Source organism: Taudactylus pleione, unplaced genomic scaffold (genome assembly GCF_031769625.1).
Source record: "Taudactylus pleione unplaced genomic scaffold, aTauple2 ptg000244l, whole genome shotgun sequence".
Lineage (NCBI taxonomy): Eukaryota > Metazoa > Chordata > Amphibia > Anura > Myobatrachidae > Taudactylus > Taudactylus pleione.
Window position 1 is genome coordinate 12486459 of NW_028284646.1, and position 21942 is coordinate 12508400.

The following is a 21942-nucleotide window of genomic DNA, read 5'->3' on the forward strand; positions in this document are numbered from 1 at the left end:
CATATGGGAGACTGTCATCACTCCCTCCCTTCTAACTGGTGACCGGCTCAGCTGTCACAGACTCACCCCCAGGACCGGGAAGCGCACTACAAGCTCCTCTGAAGAAGGGGGCGCTGCAGGTAGCCGGTCCGGTTCGGCGTTCCGGGCTAACCAGTTTTTTTTTACCCAATACCCGAGTTTGGGGATGTTTTTATTTGTTATTGGATTTTCAAACAGAAATACAAGTGTATTTGTGTGGTTATTAGAGCGAGGTTCCTGGTATGACTTGTACAGCTGTGTGTGTGCAGCAGCAGCCAGGCTTCTCGGGGCTCTATGGGGAGTTCAGGTGCGGTAAGATCATTACAGCCAGAGACAAGCTCCACTCATTCCCTCCCTGTGCTTTTCCAGAGTGCAGTCCGGAGTCAGAGAGGGAGGGGTCACGGAGAAGGAGGCACCGGCACCCACAGCACCCCGAAGGCAGGGAGATTCACACAGAGGCAGTAGAGAGGAGACCGACCTGCAAACCAAGGAAGGAGCTGGGAGAAGAGACAGGACGCACCCTCCATAACGAGATTGTCTGCAGTGCTGGCACAGTCCCAGAGACATCACAGTGAGGAGGACCAGGAGGTGCGTGTTAGGTTGGGACCCCAATTTGCTTTCCATCAGGGGTCAGAGGTTACAGACTAATTGCTATGACCAGGACAGCACCTTACTCCATGCTATTGAGGCTAATTTATAACCAATATTTTACATCCCCACTGAGCAAACCTCTAGTGCTCTCATTCTGCATAGTGTTTCAATTATGAAAACCATATTAATGCATTCGTTTTGTAGTATTCATACTCTATATGGAGTCTAATTGTTGTTTCTAATTACTCTCAAAAGTAATATATTATTGGCTCCTATGTTTGGGTGGGATCCTCTGCAGGTGGTTTGTTGTGACCCATGTCACATAGGAGTGTCTGCTGTTTTACTAATTGTCCTGGAGAGACAGCATGCACCATTGTGCTGGCAGTAGTTGAGGCACCATGGTCCTGCTGTCTCTCATGGCTCCTGTTTTTAGATATCATCTGCCATAACGGTAGATTTAAGTCTTGGGTGTGACAGTCTGCATATGTCTTTGAGTGCCGACTATGCTAGAATAACGCTTTATGCTTTGGTACTATGCCCAGTAGTTGAATAGAAATGTGAGGGAGGGTCTGCCTCTGGGTGCCAGTCCTGCTTTGGCTGCAGCTGACTGCATTAAGGTGTGTTCTGTTTTTGGGTGCAATATTTTTATTTTGGAAGGATTCTGATGCAAAGCTCTATGGCTCAGGGCGTTTGATAAAATGTAACTTATGATTTGTCATTTATAGTAAATTCAACTTTCTCTGCTTAGCCAGCAGATGCTACAGTTTACAGGATAAAGTGTCAATGTGTGCACAACAGATCTAATGCATTTTTAATGTTTCGTAGATTTTTTCTCCTTTGCAGTTATGTTCAACATGCACCAGCTCTTGATATCTTTTCCGCTGTACATTTCCACATTTGGTTCCTATTCCATCTGGCCTGTGTTGTCTTGTTTGTATTGAGTGTGTGGTGATTCCCCTTACTTTATAGGAGTGCCTGTTTTAACCTGTACCTTGTTAAATATATAGCAGGCATTCTCTTCATAGAATCTTTCAACTACAAGGAGTTACCGTGACCCTGGGTCTGATTCAGAGGTGGAACGCAAATGTCGGCACAGCTGCGTCTTTGTACGCAGCATCTGTGCAAAAATATGCTAATACCGCATATAAAAAGACGCCCACTGCTGGCTTCTTTGATCCGCTGCTGGCGTCCGAAGACGCAGCGACGGATCAACATCATGATCATCGGTCGCAGCATCGGACCTTTGAGTAACCCTCAGGATGCCTGGCAGTACTACGCTGCCAGGGCCAGTGAATCTGCACTCAAAGACACTGGCAATTGCATGCCCAGAAAACTGGGCCGGCATATCACGTCCCCGTTTTCTGTAATGCTCCCGATTGCCTCCCGGACACACCTGCAGCCTGTCAATCAGGTTGCGGCTTACAGGGCACTGTCACAGCATCATCGCGAGACCTGCACTGTTGCTCCGACGCACACGCAGTCCTGATAACATTGGTCAGTTTCAACCAAATCTGGACTGTGTCTGGGGCAGAATTAGCCCCAATATCTTCACATTCACACAGAACCCTACTTTGGATTCTAGAAACCAGCGCCTCATACTCGAAAGGGAAATTTCAAGAAGCTAATAGGTGTGCCGGGATGTAATATAGTTTTAGTAGAAGACTGGCCCTTGATATTTATCTCTGAACATTTGCCTTGTAAATGTCTTCATATTGCAGAATTAAATGTGTTGGGTAAGAGGCCCATACATCAGCAATCACAAGAGAACGATTCACCACACACTAGCAATAACTAGCCCTGATTGGTCAGTGAAATCCAACATGTTGGACAACCTAATTTACCAATTCTGATCACTTTTTCGTCAGAATCAGCGATTGGTGTACCGCATACATTGCCGATTTTTTTTTTTTTTTTTTTTGCCCCAATCATCTGCAAATTGGGGAATTGTGCAAATCCATTGCGGATGTATGGGGGCCTTTAGCTTTACTTACATGGCATCATGCACATCGGATTACACACATGGCTTCATGCCAGAGCCAATATAATAACCGGGCAACTGGGGGCAATCACCCAGTGTGTGGGGGCCCCCACATATAGCTACATCACTAATGTGGAGGCACTGGCAAATGCAAACTGGGGGTTTCTGTGTGGCAGAATGTGAGCTGGGGGCACTACAGTGTGTTAATACATTTGTGGTGCTGGGAGCATTTACACATTATACTTTTTAATGACATTACTAGCATATCTAATTGGCAATTTTATTAGTAGGAGACCCACAATTTAATTGCCCTGGGGCCCTCGCAAACCTTAATCCGGCCCTGCTTCATGCACAGTGGATTACACACCGGCACATGGCATCATGCACACTGGATTACACATATGGCATTATGCACACCGGATTACACACATTGCATTATGCACGCCGGATTACACACACTGCTTCATGCACGCCGGATTACACACACGGCATTATGCACCCGGATTACACATATGGCATCATGCACGCCGGATTACACACATGGCATCATGCACGCCGGATTACACACATGGCATCATGCACCTGGCATCATGCACCCCGGATTACACACATGGCATCATGCACGCCGGATTACACACCTGGCATCATGCACACCAGATTACACACATTGCATTATGCACACCAGATTACACACATTGCATTATGCACACCGGATTACACACACTGCTTCATGCACACCGGATTACACACACTGCATCATGCACGCCAGATTACACACATGGCATCATACACACCGGATTACACACCTGGCATCATGCACCTGGCATCATGCACCCCGTATTACACACCTGGCATCATGCACCCCGTATTACACACCTGGCATCATGCACTCCGTATTGCACACCTGGCATCATGCACTCCGGATTGCACACCTGGAATCATGCACTCCGGATTGCACACCTGGCATCATGCACGCCGGATTGCACACCTGGCATCATGCACGCCGGATTGCACACCTGGCATCATGCACGCCGGATTGCACACCTGGCATCATGCACGCCGGATTGCACACCTGGCATCATGCACGCCGGATTGCACACCTGGCATCATGCACGCCGGATTGCACACCTGGCATCATGCACGCCGGATTGCACACCTGGCATCATGCACGCCGGATTGCACACCTGGCATCATGCACGCCGGATTACACACATTGCTTTATGGACGCCGGATTACACACATTGCTTTATGGACGCCGGATTACACACCTTGCATCATGCACGCAGGATTACACACCTGGCACAATGCAAATGGCATTATGCACGCCGCATTACACACATTGCTTTATGCACGCCGGATTACACACCTTGCATCATCCACACCGGATTACACACATTGCTTTATGCACACCGGATTACACACCTGGCATCATGCACACCGGATTACACACATGGCATCATGCACACTGGCACATGGCATCATGCACACCGGATTACACACATGGCATCGTGCACACCGGATTACACACATGGCATCATGCACACCGGATTACACACCTGGCATTATGCACACCAGATTACACACATGGCATCGTGCACACTGGCACATGGCATTAAGCACAACGGATTACACACATTGCTTTATGCACACCAGATTACACACCTGGCATCATGGACACCGGATTACACACATAGCATCATGCACACCGGCACATGGCATCATGCACACCGGATTACACACATTGCTTTATGCACACTGGATTAGTTAAAACATCTGTTTTTTCTTTGTATAACAATAACAAGGATGACACATGTTTTGGACATTCCTCTACTCTTATACCTTACTAGATGTGACCAATCCAAAAAACATCCCAATTTAACTGTATCTGGTCCAAATAAAAGCATGAGAAAACACATACACCTGGACTGGCTAACATTCTGCGCTCCAGCTACTGCAGCACCAAATCTCACACAGTGCTCAGATGGTGCTGCAATAACTGAATAACTGCAGTCCTGGATAACTGAATGACAGCCAGAGACAAAATATAGCTTGTTGTGATAGGCGTAGCTGTTGGATAAGAGCGCTCACTGCTAAATGCAGACCAGGCACCGTAATATGCTTTCTATTGCACCTACTTACCAAAAACAATACTTATTTATTTATTTTAATAGCTAGAGGGTATGGATGTTGGTGATTTAAAAAAAATCAATCTTGGTTTAGAGTGTGGTTTGGGATTCTCTTTCTTCTTGCACAACGACCTGATGTTACACAGTGTTTGAGCAACCAGTAATCTGTGCTAATTGTATTTTCAGTGGGATGACTTTTCCAACAGCCAGATGCAATTTATTTAAAGGAACACTTTTATTAACCATGAAATGATCCTACTGAAATCAATCTAATATGACCTAAACCAAATTATTTTTTTAGGATCTGAATGAGGAAAGAGCAGTATTTTTAGGAATAATATGTGTAGAATTGTAAATACTTAATCTGATAGGACACTTAGGCCCGTATTCAATTTGAGGCAAAAGTCCAGACTTTTCGCCTGCTGGACTTTTCGCCTCCTTCGCCTGTTTTCCAGGCGGAAAAGTATCGCGCGCATGCCCGCTATTCCCCCGTATTCAATTCAAAAGTAGGCGAAATCGGGAACAGGCGAAACTTAGATCAGCGAAAAAATACGGGACTTTTCAGGAAATAATTGTAGGACCCCCCCTAAAGATGTCCAGACCTCGGGGATCACTATGGGTACCCCCGTTTTTGCCTGCAGAAGAAAGTCGGCTTTTTAAATAGATGTGGCAGGTGGTTATTTTTCCCGACATTGAAGAAGTATTGCAGAAGAGCACTTAGTTTTATTTTTTCGTGGTTCCATCAAATTTGGGGTACATGAAAATGGGGGTAAGCATATTTTTAAGTCCCTAAAGGTAATTTTTTTAATTCTTCAAAAATACACCTGCCGCTACTCTGTGCAATGAAAAAAACACCTGCCACATACTTGGGGACCCCACCAGAATTAATTTCGTTAGTTTGGCATTTTGTTTTCACTTTTTTTTCTTTTTCACCCCAAAATGTCAAATAATATTTTTGGGGTGTCCCATTTTTTATTTTTTATAAAAAAAATTTTTTTTGCCACATTTCGTTTTAAGGGGGCATTCCCAAGGGTGCAGGCTATTTTTTTTAAGCCTGCACCCCTAAACCCCAAATCTGCACTTGTTTTCACCTGCTATAGGTAATTGAAAAATTATCAGTTTTTTTTAAATGACCTTTCGCCCCATTTACGAAAAAAAACGGGAATTTTCGGGAAATATGCCTGGGACCTCCCCTAAAGATGTGCAGACATGGGGGATCACTATGGGTACCCCCATTTTTGCCTGCTGAAGGAAGTCGAGGTTTGTAATAGCTGCACAAGGTGCAATTTTGCGGCTCTGAAGAAGTGGTAAAGAATAGCAGTTAGATTTTTTTGGGGGGGGGAAAGAACTATTCCTATCAAATTTGGGGTACATCAAAATGGGGGAAAGCATTTTTTCAAGTCCCTAAAGTTATTTTTAAAAATCTGCAAAATTGCAGCTGCCGCATACATGGGGACCCGACCTGAATTAATTTAGATAGTTTGGCACTTTGTTCCCCTTTTTTATAACCCCGAAATGAAAATTTTTTTGGGGGGTGTCCCGATTATTTTTAAACTTTTTTGCCACAGTTTACCTTTAGGGGACTGTCTTAAGGTTGCACAGGGGTTCCCGCAATGTTGTACCCCAAAACCGCAATTCTGCACTTTTTTCTGCCTGCTATTCATAGGCGAAACTTTTTCGCCTATTACATTGCATTGACTTTCCGCCTAGGCGAAATGTCTTCCAAATTGAATACGGAGGAAACTCAAAACAGGCGAAAATGATGTCATCGGCGAAAGAGTATTACGAAAACTGACTTTTCGCCTCAAATTAAAAAACGGCCCTATAGTGGTGTATTGAGTATTCTCATGTGTAGCTGCAATCCTTCAGATAACTGGCTTGGAGGAATTTCATAAATCTTTTGTGGGTCTGCTTATTCATTTTTGGTCTTAAATACTTTATAATAGCTTAGCAAAGCATTAATAATATGTTTCAATGTTCTAAAGACCAAATATATCACTGTTGCTATTGCAGACCCTCCAACATGACCCATTCCATTATGTACAAAATGCTCTGCTCCTGGACTTCCCTCTTAATTGATGATTGCAGACACCTGTGCTGAAACACCTGTCTCATCTATTAACTAGTTCAACACAGATGACTGCAATCATACATTAGGTGGGAAGTCCAGGAGCAGAGTGTTTTGTACCTAATGGAACGGGTCGTGTTGGAGGGTAGGCTATTGTTGTATTATTTCACTTCTGGGCTATATTTCTAGTAAAATATAATGTTTACAAACTTGCGTAGAAACGTTTGAACAATTGCATGACTTAAGGTGCACACACACACAACGATTTTTTGAACGATTATCGTTAAACTATATCGATTATCATTCATCGCTGAAAAAATCGTTCACTTTCTTAGTTAAAACGATGAACGATTATCGTTCATGCGCTTTCATGTTTGTAGTTCAGACCAACTCAACGATTTTCAGTAAGGGAATATACAAAAATCGTTTGTAGTTCAAAAAAATCATTCATTACATTTAGTAAATGACTGATTTTAGTAAACGATTTTCGTGCATTTTTCCCTTGAAAAAATTAACGAAAATCGTTTACTAAAATCGTTCATTTACAAAAATCGTTGTGTGTGTGTGTATGCAGCATTTGGTTTCCCCTTTGCTATTATTGATATGATTGCCTGCATTATCCAAGGCGGCCTATGCGGTATCTGTATATTCGTGTAGTTGCAGGTGCTCAGATAAATTATTAATCTGGCGGCAAACATAGCCAACTCCAGAGCACTTCTCCTGGAAACCTTGTTACATCACAGAGCAGTTATGAAATCAGAGAGGCAGAGATTGGTGCTACACATTGGAAAATGTGCGGTAGATGTGACCAACAGTGATTGACACTAATGTACAAGATGAAGCTTCTGTGTAATGCTGTCAGGGCTCTATGTACTATATATGCCAACTAGGCATCTGTCACTGTCTGTTCTCTGTAGAACACAGTATAACAATTCGTTTCTATAAAATATATTTACTTGTTTTATTTTCTATTATTTCCACTTGGTCATTAAAAACCATCTATTTACCTGCTGTAGTGTCGACTCTAGCACCCTGCGCCTGTTAAAACCTGTGCAGTTCTTCTGTCCTGCCTGGGGTGTTGCTCTCTGCTCTGATGCTTCTAGCACGCTCAGCTGATGCAACAAACTTCTGAAACAGCAGTTTGTGTGCTAGAAGCACCAGAGCGGAAAGCTACACCCCAGGCAGGAAAGAGGAACTGCACAGACTGTGACAAGTGCATGGTGCTAGAATAAAGACTATACTGAAAATAATGGAGGAGGAGGTATACCTTGGAGGGGTGTGCTATTTTTTACTCAGTATCCCTAGTGCAGATGATCTGTAATCTAATATGACCCAGTTTGTACTATGGGTTGTCATCATGTACCTTGTTTAATATGTTTAAAACTTTTGACTAATGCCAGTTTTATGTGTATATGCAACAATATAATAGTATTAGTTTCTTCTTACCAGTAACAGGATGCCTGGCCTCTACGATACCTCCTCCTGGGTGCAGCTCCCTCTAGAGGCTTCATGTGTAAGTGCCTGTGCAAATGGATTTAGTCTGGGGCTCAATGCACATCTCACTTACATGAACGCTGGTAGTGACACAGTGCAAGGTGGGTTTATATCTATCTTTTGTCACTGTAATGGAGTTCTCCACACCTAGTCATTGGAGGGAATTTAATTGATTTGCGCTGCTGTAGCTCCTGTCTAAAGTGACCGTGAGCTATTCAATTGTATGTGTCGCTGGGCGCCCATTATTTTTGCTCGAACCCTACTGAGGTAGTGTGCAGAAATCTGGCCAACTTCTGTATTTTTGGCAACTTAAACTGCTGTTTGGGTGGCGTGCCCAGTATTTTACAGGAGTTTAGATTATTTATGTGGGTAATCCCGGTGCATTTGGGTATGACATCCGCGATAAGTAATGGTTGTCTGCTGCACTCGCACCCAGTGGCACAAACAATTGATACAGTAGCTCCCAACCAGGGCCGCAACTAGGGGGGGGCTGGAGGTGCACGTGCACCGGGTGAGCCGCTGTACCTGGTGCCAGTGACCTCCAGCCCGGCGCTGCAGAGAGGCTCCAAGCCGGACGTCCGCTGGTAATATTTATTACCAGCGGGCGCCCGGCTCCTTCTCTGCAGCGACGCGGTGTAGCCGGAGCCGGAGGCTGGAGTTCTCTCCCGAACTCCAGCTTCCGGCTCTCCCCACGGGCACTATGGGGGAGACGTCATGACATCTCCCCCATAGTTCCAAGGAGCAGCCGGCGGACCGGACGCGACGCTGGATGCAGGAGCGGGGTTCAAGGTAAGTATTTTTTTTTTTTAATAAGCTGCACTACAGGGGCATTATTATGGGGGGAGGGGCATTACCACAGGGGCATTACTATGGGGGCATAGGCAATAAGGGGCATTAATAATGGGGCATGAGCACTACAGGGGCATTACTATTGGGGCATGGGCACTACAGGGGCATTACCACAGGGGCATTACTGTGGGGGCATGAGCACTACAGGGGCATTACTGTAAGGGCACTACAGGGATATTACTATGGGGGCATGGGCAATACAGGGGCATTACTATGAGAGCATGGGCACTACAGGGGCATTACTATGAAAGCATGGGCACTACAGGGGCATTAATATGGGAGCATGGGCACTACAGGGGCATTACTGTTTGGTGGGCACTACAGGGGCATTACTACATTACTATGGGGGTATTAACATATGGGCATTACTATGGGGGCATTACAATATGGGCACTACTGCAGGGGGAATTACATGGGGGGCGCCAAATTACTGTCTTGCCCCTGGTGACAAAAATCCTAGTTTCGGCCCTGCTCCCAACACTTTAGATGAGAGCTGCGGTCATGAAAAAACAATTGAATTCCCACCATTGAGTCCACTTCTTATAAAGTAGTATACAAGCTCTGCATGTACTGTACATAATAACCCCACCCGTGGGCAGTTAAACATGATTAATAATTGTGCACTTGGTCCTTGTTGACCCAAGGTCATCACCATCACTTAGAATAATATTTATGTAGCAAAGTTCTTACTGGGTAGAAAAGTACCTACTATAATGTCCAGTAATAATGTAATATTCAATATTTCAAAGAAAGCTTAAGTACCAGAAAAGTTACATTAATTGACACTGTTTCAATAACAAATGTAATAAATAAAACATAATTTTTATATTTGAAAAATGTAATGCCGTTGATAGGTTGTTCTTCCTTTATGGCAATTTATGAGAACAATTTTGTTCTACGTGCTCTACCTATATTGCTGTTCCAAAGAACAATGGCAATGAGGGAATGCTTGTGTCTGTGGTAGCTGATGGATCATCATACTGCTACTGTATATGTACAGTGCCTATATACTTTACCGCATGTAGCAGAATGCAGTGATGCTGGAAGTCACTGGCTATGCTAATGTTTTATGTTTTGTAGCCATGTTTATATACCTTCTGGAAGAGGGGGAGGTGGTGACAAGTTTTGAGGCAGTGATTGGAAACAGGAGGGTTCAAGCTAAGGTCCAGAGTCAGATCCGAATGGAAGAATGCTGCTGTAGTTGTCGGTGGGAATCCTTACCATGCTATTGCCCCAAGGGTGAGTGCAAACTTCATGCCTGTTACTGTGTTGACAATATATACTCCAAAAGGTGGTAAAAGGAGCACGCATCCGATACACAGCAGCCTGTGCTTGTGCCGGTTTAATCACTTGCATAAACATTCCTTATTAATAAGAATTGCTTTTGATTGTCTGTATTTTGATTATATATTCTTATCTTCGAAATTAATGATAATTAAGATATTTATGTGTTAACTTAAATTGTTCATATTTGTCCTCCTGAGAACAAGGACATTTATAGTAAAGATGTTCATGCCAAATTGAATTGCTCCTTTTGCGCTCCTGGTTGAATACTAAAGCTGCATACACAAACAACGATTTTTTTAATGATTATCGTTAAACTATATCGTTTAACGATAATTGATGGCAAAAATCGTTCACTTTCTGAGTCAAAAGATGAACGATTATCGTTCATGCGCGTTCACGTTTGTCGTTTGTCGTTTGTAGTTTGTCGTTCAGTCAGACTTGTCAACTCAACGATTTTCATTAAGGGAATATGCAAAAATCGTTTGTAGTTCATAAAAATCATTCATGACATTTAGTAAATGAACAACTTTAGTAAATGATTTTAGTAAATTTTTTCAAGGGAAAAAATTGTTTACTCAAATCGTTCATTAAAAAAATCGTTGTGTGTGTATGCAGCTTAAAAAGAGGTCTATTTATGAAGCCTAAAACGTTCCTGTGTGGTTTAGGTATTGTGACTATTTAAGAAATACCTAATGCAGGAGATTTCCGAGATATCCTCTGGGTTATGCTGGTTACACTAGCAGAGCTTAATGGGCAATCAATTGATTGGCCAATATATCTTGTGTGCGTCGGCCAGTGTGTACCAGCGATATGTCTGTGAATGACGATATGTCTGTGAATGATGCCCCAATATATCTGCAGATATATTGGGGCATCGTGCTATGTGTACAGGAAGTCAGCCGACTGCCCGTATACTTGCAACAGAGGCCATCGGGAGGGGGGTGCGCCACGGCTCTCGGCCAGCGGGACCCACGGCCAGATGACAGATGATGGTTGTTCAGTGTGTATAAACAAGCATCATCTGCAGATATATCTGTTAGGTGTGTACTGTACCCAGAATTAGGCAAACTAACGCTAAACACAGAAGTCCCTATATTCTCATTGTAAATTATGGTCTAGTCCACTTTATCAAGCGCAGACCAGATTAGCTCCAATAGCTAAAGATATCTTTAGATGGTGTTAGCTGCCTATAAGTTACAGTTTCACCTGAGAAGGATGTTTGAATTCCTCCCATGCAACCTAGATTGTGCGGATGTGTGGTCCTGTGACTGTGCATGCACAGTAGGGAGTATGGAGCTGCTGTCCCGGGAAGAGTTTTTCATAAATTATGGCCTGATTTGAGGATGGACTGATTTGCAGAGCTGCACACAAGCGACTGTGCAAATCCGCCCATCTCCGATGCAAATGCAGAAGGAGATGTCAGACCCCTCCTTGCTGCATTTGCAATCACAGGACTGCAACTGAAATTGCAGGCTGGGATCACCTTCGAGACCGATGGTCACAATGGTTGCTCCTTTGGTCAGGCTGCGGGAGCTGAAGCCTGACCGGGTGCTAGTCGCGTAAGAGGCCAGGAATCTGTTTCCGTCTACATAGACCCTGGCCACGTCCCTCCTGGAAAATGGAAGCAACGCGCCTCCATTTCCGGGAACGGTGACCAGCCACGCCCCCGCTCCACTGTCAATCATGCTGCGGCTTGGGGGATCTGCGAGCGAACGGGTCCTGCGCAGACACAGACCCAGAAACATCGGAGATGTATGTTCATAAGTGGATGCACTCACCAGACCTGATTATTCACATAGATAGATGGATAGATAGATATATAGATTTTAAGAAGACATGCGCCTGATAGTGTAATATTTTATGTAAAGTAACCGGTGCTCATAAAAATAAATGTGCACACCAAAAAGAATATCTTTTAAGCTTATCTGAAATCCAGAAATGAGTGGTGCGCCCTATGTTTGAGAACAATGCAATATTCAGCATGGGAAATAAGAAAAATAATTTAAAAAAAAATATATAATTTATTTATTTCCAAAACTGCCGACACTGTAATTAGTCAGCATCTAACGACAGAGTGCCGTCAGTTTTAGAAATAAATATATATATATATATTCTTATTTCCCATGCTGAATATTGCATTGTTGTCAAGCATAGGGCGTATGGAATAGTAAAATCACATGCAATAAAATATATACGAAGTTCACCTGTTGCCAGAAGGGACATGTATCTTTCTTTTTTTATTCACATAGGACAATTATATGTATATACCTTACTATAAATGCTGATGCATTGTTTTTGCTCCAGTTAATTGTCTTTATCCAACTGCTCTCTTTCTCTTTTCAATGCTTTCAGGACACCTTGTCCTAGACCCAGACACAGCCCATAATGTGTTTGTGCTCAGTGTGGGAGCTGTACACCCTTCTGCAATAGTGAGTGTGACTCTGCAAAGCAGCAGAGAGCTGAAGACCCTTCCAGGAGGAGCAGTGCGCATGACCCTCAACTCAACACTTGCACCCTTGGCCCCACATTCTGGGGATGACAACGAGCTTGGGGATAGTCTGTGTGACGACAGGTTGTGCTTATGGTGATTGTGCGTTCTGTGTACTGGGGCTTTGGTTTCATCTGTAGTATCAATGTCGATTTTTCACTGTACATAGCCTGTTTTATAGTGTGAAGCTTTGTGACAGTCTGTACTGCAACAATGAACTGAAGGGAAAATTGTGTATATAAATGCTGTTGCCTCATGAAAGTGCAAGTTGTAAAATACATAAACTTGTTGATGACTAATGAAGAGCTAAAGTTGTCAATAGGGTTTGAATTTATCAAATATACCTTATAGTGGAGCTAAATACATGTGAGCATCATCTGCTCATGCATGTGAAAATCTGCTGTGGAGGTGAAGGCTACCGGTGACGTGTTGTCTGCTGCTACACAATGACATTGATATGATGGGAGTGTTGCCCTTGATAATGATATCACAGCTTACTGCCAGTCTGAGAGCAGAGGATACCTCTCTTGCTTGCTAAGTTAAGAAGCAGCAGGAATGTGAGTGCTACAATCAAGTGGGGTGTTGCGCCTCTTCCAAGTCAGGCCTTGTCTAGGGCACCCTCCATATATTTTGCTAGCACTGCCTATAGCTATACTTCTCACTGAAGCTAGAGTATAGTGAGCTGTTTTAACATCGGGGAAATGGAGAATTTTTAATGAGCCTATTAGGACAATGAACACACAAATAGGTTTCCTATAATGGTCAGAACTACAAAGTCTCCTGTTTCACAAAAAATCCTTAGCTGTGTTGATCCTATATTTCCTTTAAATTTTAACCTTAACCTATAGTAATGCCCATTGTAAGGTACTAAACCTTCAGAAAAAAATAGCTAGCCTCTATTTCATTCCAAAAAGATACCAATAAACACACACAACCCAAGTTCAGGGTTTATCTAAATCAGGGATGGGGAACCTCAGGCCCAGGGGCCGTATAAGGCCCCCAGAATCATTTGGTCTGGCCCTTTTGAGCTTTTTTTCTGCTAGCAGGGTGCCAAGAGAAACTAATGGAGTGCGCCAAAAAGTGTGGGTATAAATGTTCAATGGCTAAGTAGTGTATTTATAGTTATCCTCCAGGACTGCTGCTTCTAAAGAGGTGCTGGGCCTCACACAATATATCTAATAGAGAAAGGAAAGGAAGAGAAGCGCAGTGCAACTGACAGGACTAATAAGGTAAAAGGTATTTAATAATGAATAATAAAATTGGTGATCATTCGGAGTCAGGTTCAGAAACCAATCAGCAATCATAAAACATGAAATAATAATTAATAAAAAATAGATATTGATAATAAATGGAAACAAATCAGGAAAAATACAGATATATAAATAAATATAAACAGCTCTAATAACCAAGGGTGAGAATCCTACACAAACGATTGTATTGGAAGTAGCAATATTACTGTGAGGACTGTGGAAATGCAGTATAAGCAATAGTAGATACAATGTAGCTTGCAGTCTGACAGATGGAACTTGAAATATGTAACCACTGGATGTTACAATGAATCAAATTGTAGTCCAAGACACTGTTTGTGACAAATTGGTAATGTGTAGCATTCAGCACTGATGCACTGACAGTATAACAGCTCCCAAATCCTTTAGTGAGCAGACCGGGTTCATCTCATTATAATAGTCTTAATGAGGAATATGTAAATTCACATGTATAATTCGTCATGTAATATGATGGGTAAGGTACCTTACAACCGGGGGGGTTCTCGGACCTGGTCGCCGGGTTTCTAATGGCTTTCGTCTCCTCACTTTCCCCGACTGAGTACAGGCAAACACCACAAGTGGAACCTGAGGCATGGAGATAGTCAAATCTGTGTTTGGCGCCGAGAATGGCATCTGTCTAGAAATGAACACGGGAGCGGGTACGTAGATGAAGTCCCAATGTGCAGTTAGGTCAGCCGTGTCCCGGGGTTGGCAACCGGAGGCTTTCCACAGCAAGTGGAGCCAAAGGCGGGGTGACCACTGGAGCTGATGTTGCAGCCGGTCGGCGTGTCTCACTCCCGGCAATGTGGTAAACCCGGGTGAATCAGTGCTGCTCCTCGTGGCAGGCGCTGTGCTGACGTCTCAAAAAAATGTTGTGCCGCTTGACTCGTTTCTCAGCAAAAAGGCTGTTTCCTCAAAACAGCACAGCGCCTGCCACAAGCAGCAGCACTGATTCACCTGGGTTTACCACACTGCCGGGAGTGAGACAAAATTGTCGAGAAAACAAGATAGAAAATTATAGCCATAACTGAGAACTTTAAATTCAGACCTTCAGGATGAAACAGCATCTTAAACGTAGCTATTTCCCCTTCTGTCCAGTTGTTGAAATGTTTATATACATATTAGTGTGTGCAATCTTTCTTTGAGTTATGTAGCACATTGTGTTTGTTTTGCTGGTGACCCTTTTGATCTTACCCCTTGGTATATATACATGACCATATCAGCGGGGTGTGCATTTTGGAGTATAACCATTATATTATTCTCTGCCTTACAGTCCTGCCAGTTGTTTTGGGGGTGTGAGTGGGGCAGGGGGAAGTCCTTGGGTACTGCTTGCAGATTCCCCTCCCCAAATACTGCCCTCCATGCATCCTAGATACCTCTCTGCGGCTCTCACTGGCTTGGCTACCAATCCACAACGCTATCGGTTTAGTTTCCGTCTACAGGTTCAGGGACCTTGTCTTTTGGCAGGTACGTCCTATAGGTGCATAATGTTTTGTTTATGCTACAAATACATTCATAAGAGAAAGGAGTCATTGACATAGGGAAAAGCAATTAAGAGAGAAATGTAAAGATAATATCATGTCTTTCTGCAGGTATAGAGAGTCCATCTCATGCTCTTCGTGCTGATGCAAGTCCCTTTGCTCTCTCAGCCTCCTCCATCTGGATCAGTTTGGCTGAAGAGCATATGTGTGACCGAGCACTGGAAATCATTCTGCACCCTAGTGGTAAGTGATGGGAATTACGGAAGTGTAGTGACAACAAGTCTTAAAAAGTGGTAATCTCCATTAATGTGGGGCATTAAGGGCCCGCTGGTACCGCTAGTCCCCCTATAAAAGAAATATTAAAATAAACTCAGTGCACACACATTCTGTCGAAAGTAAAAGTTTAATTCATACACTCACACTGTATTCACCTTGTCCCCGGTGTTCGGTCCTCTTCTCCAGTAGAATCCTACTGTTTGGATAAAAAAATTAAAATACTCACCAGTAGCATCACGGCCATTAAAAACAAAAAAACGCCATATTTTAATCCATATGGACACTGAAGAGTCGCATGTGTATATACATACAGCTCTTCCCCGCAAGTGACAGGACCCACGAGGTTTCCTGCACCTGTAGGGCCAGTTGCCAAACAGCTACCCAGGAGAGGAGGGACCTTTATTGGGGTGGTTCCCATCTCCCCAGGGATCCCTGGCCTGGGCTGACTAGTGCAGGATGAGAATGCTTTGGCTGTGGGGACTCTGTGAATCATGTCCCCTGGCTGCGGCATTACACCCCCCGCTAGAAAGAGCCCAGTGCTGTTGTTTTTCCCCCCATATTTTCAGCACTGGTTCAAAAGACTGGTGCTGGTTGAAGGAAATACGGGGGACACCCCATGCCGTTTTACGCTATAATTCCAGCACCAGCTCAAAAAACCTGGTGCTGCTTATATTTTGGGGGTGACCCTATGCCATTTTTTTTTTTAACACTTTTTTTTCCAATGACACACACAGAAGCACTGCATGGTTCTCGCTGATCTGTGCAGTGCTTCTGCAAACACGCAGCTCAGGAGGTAGTCTATTGAAAAGTGTGTTTTAGTGCGAGTTTGCAAATTTTACGTGGGAGTTTGAAAACGCGTTTCTTAGTAAATTTGTGAATTCTATTGTTTCCTATTGAAAGTACTTGCGAGTTGGTCCGATGGTGTATTTTGTCGTATTTCTGTATTCACACGTTTGCCTGTTCATTTCCCTGCTTGCTTGCCCGGGAATCGGTATGTAATGCTGGCGGCTGTTTAAATACAGACAGCTGCAGCCTGGTAGGTCGAAATCACGACAGGGAAAGGTAAGTTGCCTAACCCTCCCCTCTTCCCCCTCCTAACCCTAACCCTCCTTTAGTTGTGCCTAACCCTAATCTCCCCCTTAGTGTCTAACCCTAACCTCCACCCAGGGATGCCTAAACAGTTTTATGTCAATAAAAGATTAATATCGTTTTATCCTTTCCCAGCTTCTGCATGTACTAAGTGGGAAGTTCCTCCTACTGTGGAGGCTCATGTATTGCACTTAGTTAAAAATGCTACATTGCCCATTTCATTGGCATCCTCTCTGAAGGACGCTACAGACAGAAAGATTGAAGCATGTGTTAAGACAATATTTTCAGTTTCTGGAGCAGTTAACCGTCCAGCTATGGCTGGAGCTTGGGTAGCTAGAGCTGTTGAAGAATGGACAGGGGCATTGGAAGATTCTCTACCAGAGAACAGATGATGTTTATCTCCCATATATGAGAAGCAGCTTCCTATTTGGGAAGAGCTGCAGTGGATGCTGGAATTTTAGCTTCCAAAGCATTAGCAGCTTCAGTAGTCGCACGCACGGCCATTTGGTTAAAATCCTGGAAGGCTAATACAGGATCAAAGAAGGCTCTGGAAACTTTACATTTCCAAGGAAAGATACTTTTTGGAGCTAGACAAGATCATTTCTGCTCTGGCAGCTTCAAAATCAGCAGGATTGCCATCTACGCCTACAGTAAAACCTAAGCAGTTTTTCTTTCGTCCTTTTTACGACCTCAGGGAAGAGCAAAGGAATACTCTTTCTCCAAACCAGCTAGTTTTCGCAAAACTACAAGGCGATAAACTAGGAGGTCGGGGCCGACAAAACGTCCAGTTTCTAAACAGGGCGACAAACCTTCGGACTGACGGGGCAGGCCTCCTCTGGGGGCAACCCAGGGTGGGAGGCCAACTTCTTCAATTGGCGTCAAACAATAACAGATGCCTGGGTCCGAGAAGTGGTGTCTCAGGGGTATGCCCTCACTTTCAGGAGGCTATTCAATCGCTACTGCATTCAGGGGTAATAATCCCAGGCCCCATGTCACAACAAGGGGTTATTATTCTGTTTTTGGTTCAGAAACCAAATGGGGCTTTTCTCCCTATATTAAATCTAAAAAACCGTCAACAAGTTTATCTACGTACCCAAGTTTTGTATGGAAACTCTCCGGTTAATTTTGGCAATGGAGCCTGGGGATTTCATGGTCTCCCTGGACATTCAGGATGCGTATCTACATGTTCCAATTACATCATCCCACCAAAAATTTCTATGGTTTGCTGTCCTGAAGCAACATTACCAATTTCAGGCACTGCCTTTTAGTCTGTTGACGGCCCCTCGGGTCATTACCAAAATTATGGCAGTCATGACTGGTTACCTAAAGCATCAGGGTATCAGAATACTTCCATATCTGGATGACCTTCTGATATTGGCACAGACTCCAGTTGTTTTGCAACACCATCTTCAATTGACTATAGCCTGTCTACAAAGGCACAGCTCTATCATCAATTGGAAAAAAATCATCTCTTCTTCCAACACAGCAAATGGTATATCTGGGAACATTTCTGTATTCTCAGGCACAAAGGGTATTTCTGCCAGAGGACAAGATTACAGCCCTATCATTGCGGATACACAACTGTTACGCAAGTGAAGAGTATCCATTCTATCAGCAATGCAGGTCCTGAGATCAGTGGTATCCACCTTCGACATGGTGAGGTATGCTCAGTTCCATTTCAGGCCTATGCAAAGATTGATACTCTCCAGGTGGAATGGACAGTATCATCTAATAAGGTCCCAGAGGATTCTTCTCACTTCGGAGGTTCGCCTCTCCCTCCTGTGGTGGCTGAAAAAAGACCATCTGGAAAAAGGGTGTCTATTCTGGATTCCAAATTGGATGCTTCTCACCACAGATGCCAGCCTCGCGGATGGGGGGCAGTGACAGGTCATCACACCATTCAGGGAAGATGGACAAATCAGGAGAGTCATCTGCCAATAAACATTCTGGAACTGCGAGCAGTATGCAGAGCACTGATCATGGCACAGGACCTGCTCCAGGAAAGGCTGGTCCAGATCCAGTCCAACAACGTGACTACAGTAGCCTATCTCAATCATTAAGGAGACACACAAAGTCTTGCAGCAAAGAAGGAAGTGACAAGAATTCTGATTTGGGTAGAACGTCATCTTCCGGCTATCTCTGCAATATTTATACCGGGAGTTCTCAATTGGGAAGCGGACTTACTAAGTCCTCAGGACATACACGCCGGAGAGTGGGCTTTCCATCTGGGAGTGTTTCAGCTCCCGGTAAACAAATGGGGTCTATCAGAAGTAGAGATCATGGCGTCACGTCACAACCACAAGGTCCCCAGATACGGGTCCAGGTCCAGAAACCCATCAGCATCATTCGTGGACGCACTGGCAGTAAGATGGGACTTCATGCTGGTGTATCTCTTTCACCCGATTTCCCTCCTCCCAAGAGTTCTCAGGTAATTCAAGCAGGAAGGCGGAACAGTAATACTGGTGGCTCCGGTTTGCCCAGGCGTCATTAGTTCACCAACATACAGAATCTGTCCATAGACAGTCCGTATCCTCCACCTCTGCGGCAGGATCTGCTAATGCAGGGTCCCTGCCAACATCCAGAGTTACCTCGTCTGGCTTTGACAGCGTGGCTCTTGAATCTTCCATCTTAAGAGCCAAGGGTTTTTCCAGCTCTGTGATTCAAACGATGCTTAGGGCACGAAAGCCTTCCTCTGCTCGCATCTATTACAGAGTTTGGAATTCCTTTGGTCAGTGGTGTTCCCGTAGGAAGTATGACCCTAAAAATCATCACAGGCTGTACAGAGCCTGGGGCTGGTTATGCTTCTGAAGAGTGGGTGCACTGCTTTTTTTTTTGTTTTGTTTAACACACAGACAGAAGCCTCCACGGATCTTACTGATCTGTGAAGGCTTCTGTATAATTCGCACCTTTCAATGCTAGTCGCATTAAAAGGTGCGAGTATACTCGCACAGATTCGCATAGTGTAATAGCCTCGAGCTCAAAATTCGTAGGCTATTACATTTGCGAGTCCCGGCGCAAACTCGCACCTTCAAAAAAGAGATAAAGAGACTGAATATACACAACTGAAATCCTGTTTAAGATCCCTAGAGCCATGCTACAGAGGTCTCCTGCCTATAACAGCCGCCCGTTGTTCCCTTAGCGTAAAGTACACTCACCGATATTTAGGATGCCGTCAGATCTTGAAACTCAGGACAGTAGGAACTTATATAATACTCTGTTGATTACAGGATAATTGGCTGGAATAGTATAAACAAGGCAATATACATAGGACACAGATGCTGAAAGCACCTACGAGGTAACCCCAGAGCAGTGCTGGGAATATATATATTGTGAACAGATGGTAAAACAGCAGAGGTGGCTAATCATTGAATAGTAGCGTTAACTTGCAATGATCTACAACAGCAGTGTAGATAACCCTTAGGAGCAGGTAATAAAGCTTGCAGTTGGTAATACATTACAACACAGGAATGCAGAGGCTAAATTTACAATGGCTCACGGATGTAGAGACAGGGAATGGGCTTTAATCAGACTGGGGTCTCCAGGTACACAGACCAGGCAAGGCTCACGCAGGAAAACACCAGGATACAGGAATCTGGATCAGACCAGAGTCTTATGGTGCATAGACACGGTCAGATCTGCCAGATGAACGATTTTACCAACGATTTGAACGATTTCAGACAGTATTAAAATTAATGAAATAGTCAAAATCTGACTGCAATCACAGACTGTAAGATATATCGTTATCTGACATGAGGGAATGTACATTGTTCATCGTTGCAGGCCCACATGTCAAATTTTCTTTCAGATATGAACGATTTTTAAAATCATTATTGTTCATATCTGACCACAAATCTGACCATGTGTATGCACCTTTACACAGGAGTATAGATCACCTGAAGCCTCCCAGCATCCCCTGGTTTCCAAGCAAGCAGCGGGACCATCTGTCATAACGGCCAGGGAGATGTGGAGTACCGGCTGCCTAGCGACGGCCGGGACTCGTGTCTGTAATGAGCTGCGAAGGCTGATTTTGAAGGGACTTTCTCTACATATTAGGTGTGTTCCTTTCAACAGTGCATAATTGTGTTCTCGTACATTCTACAGTGTAGTTTTCTATCACAAAAAAGATAGTGATACAAGTATTGCTGTGAAAGTGAAATGATTACCCTTCATTACCCTACATTTGCAGAACCACATGTCCCCCACCTGTCTGTTGAAAAAGGAGTCAAGAATTTCTTACAATACGAGATGCATATAAGAGAGAGAAAAGATTTCATTAGAGGAATGAAGAAATCTAGTGATCCAGAAAGACAGGTGGGTTCAGGAAAATAACCGTGTGGGATTATAAAATCCAAGGTGGTCAAATGACATGAGTGAGATGGATGACTGCAGGAAAACAGAAATGGATGATGGATGTTCCTATTGATTTGTTAATAATCGACTAGTATGGCTGGGTAGGACATTTTGACCTGGTTGCACATACACAACCTGAGAATTGACAGTCCTGTCTTCTTCACACTAGGTTAACTTTGTACGGAGACGTTTTCACAAAGATCTTCTGCTCAATCCGGTGCTGATGCTAAACTTTTGTCCTGACATTACTGCCCTTAGCACTCTCAGCTCTGATCTCCCCACTGTTACCCGTGAAGTCATATTTCTTGTCCATCTGATGGGAGAGCCATCCTGCGATGTCCGGGTGAGAGCAAGCACACTTTGTCCTATTAACACCAGCCACGAAGGAAGTGCTAATGTTTCTTATTGCAGCTTATCATGAACAATACTTCAGTTAGCAATGTCTACTGTGGCCAATTTATTGGCTGAAAAATTTTTGGTTTACACTTTTTATGCTAAATGATATTCCTTTAATAACTTGGAGTAGTGATTGCTTTAAAAAAAAAACCTCAGAAACCATTACATACTGACTTAATAAAATAA

General features: G+C 43.8%; 1 protein-coding gene across 2 annotated transcripts in view; it reads left to right on the forward strand.

Moving 5' to 3' along the window:
- The first annotated feature begins 287 nt into the window (after positions 1-287).
- The window catches only part of VWA5B2 (von Willebrand factor A domain containing 5B2), a 53116-nt gene continuing 31461 nt past the window's right edge, over positions 288-21942 (forward strand). Inside the window, exons 1-8 of one of the 2 annotated variants that reach the window (XM_088479701.1) lie at positions 288-606; positions 8231-8376; positions 10205-10363; positions 12764-12995; positions 15438-15631; positions 15757-15888; positions 21197-21321; positions 21530-21703. In XM_088479701.1, the coding sequence (XP_088335827.1) occupies positions 8238-8376; positions 10205-10363; positions 12764-12995; positions 15438-15631; positions 15757-15888; positions 21197-21321; positions 21530-21703 (1155 nt within the window). In that variant the 5' untranslated portion in view covers positions 288-606; positions 8231-8237. Of the gene's footprint in view, positions 607-8230; positions 8377-10204; positions 10364-12763; positions 12996-15437; positions 15632-15756; positions 15889-21196; positions 21322-21529; positions 21704-21942 lie in introns of those variants that run through there. The other variant, XM_088479702.1, reaches the window with a different exon arrangement.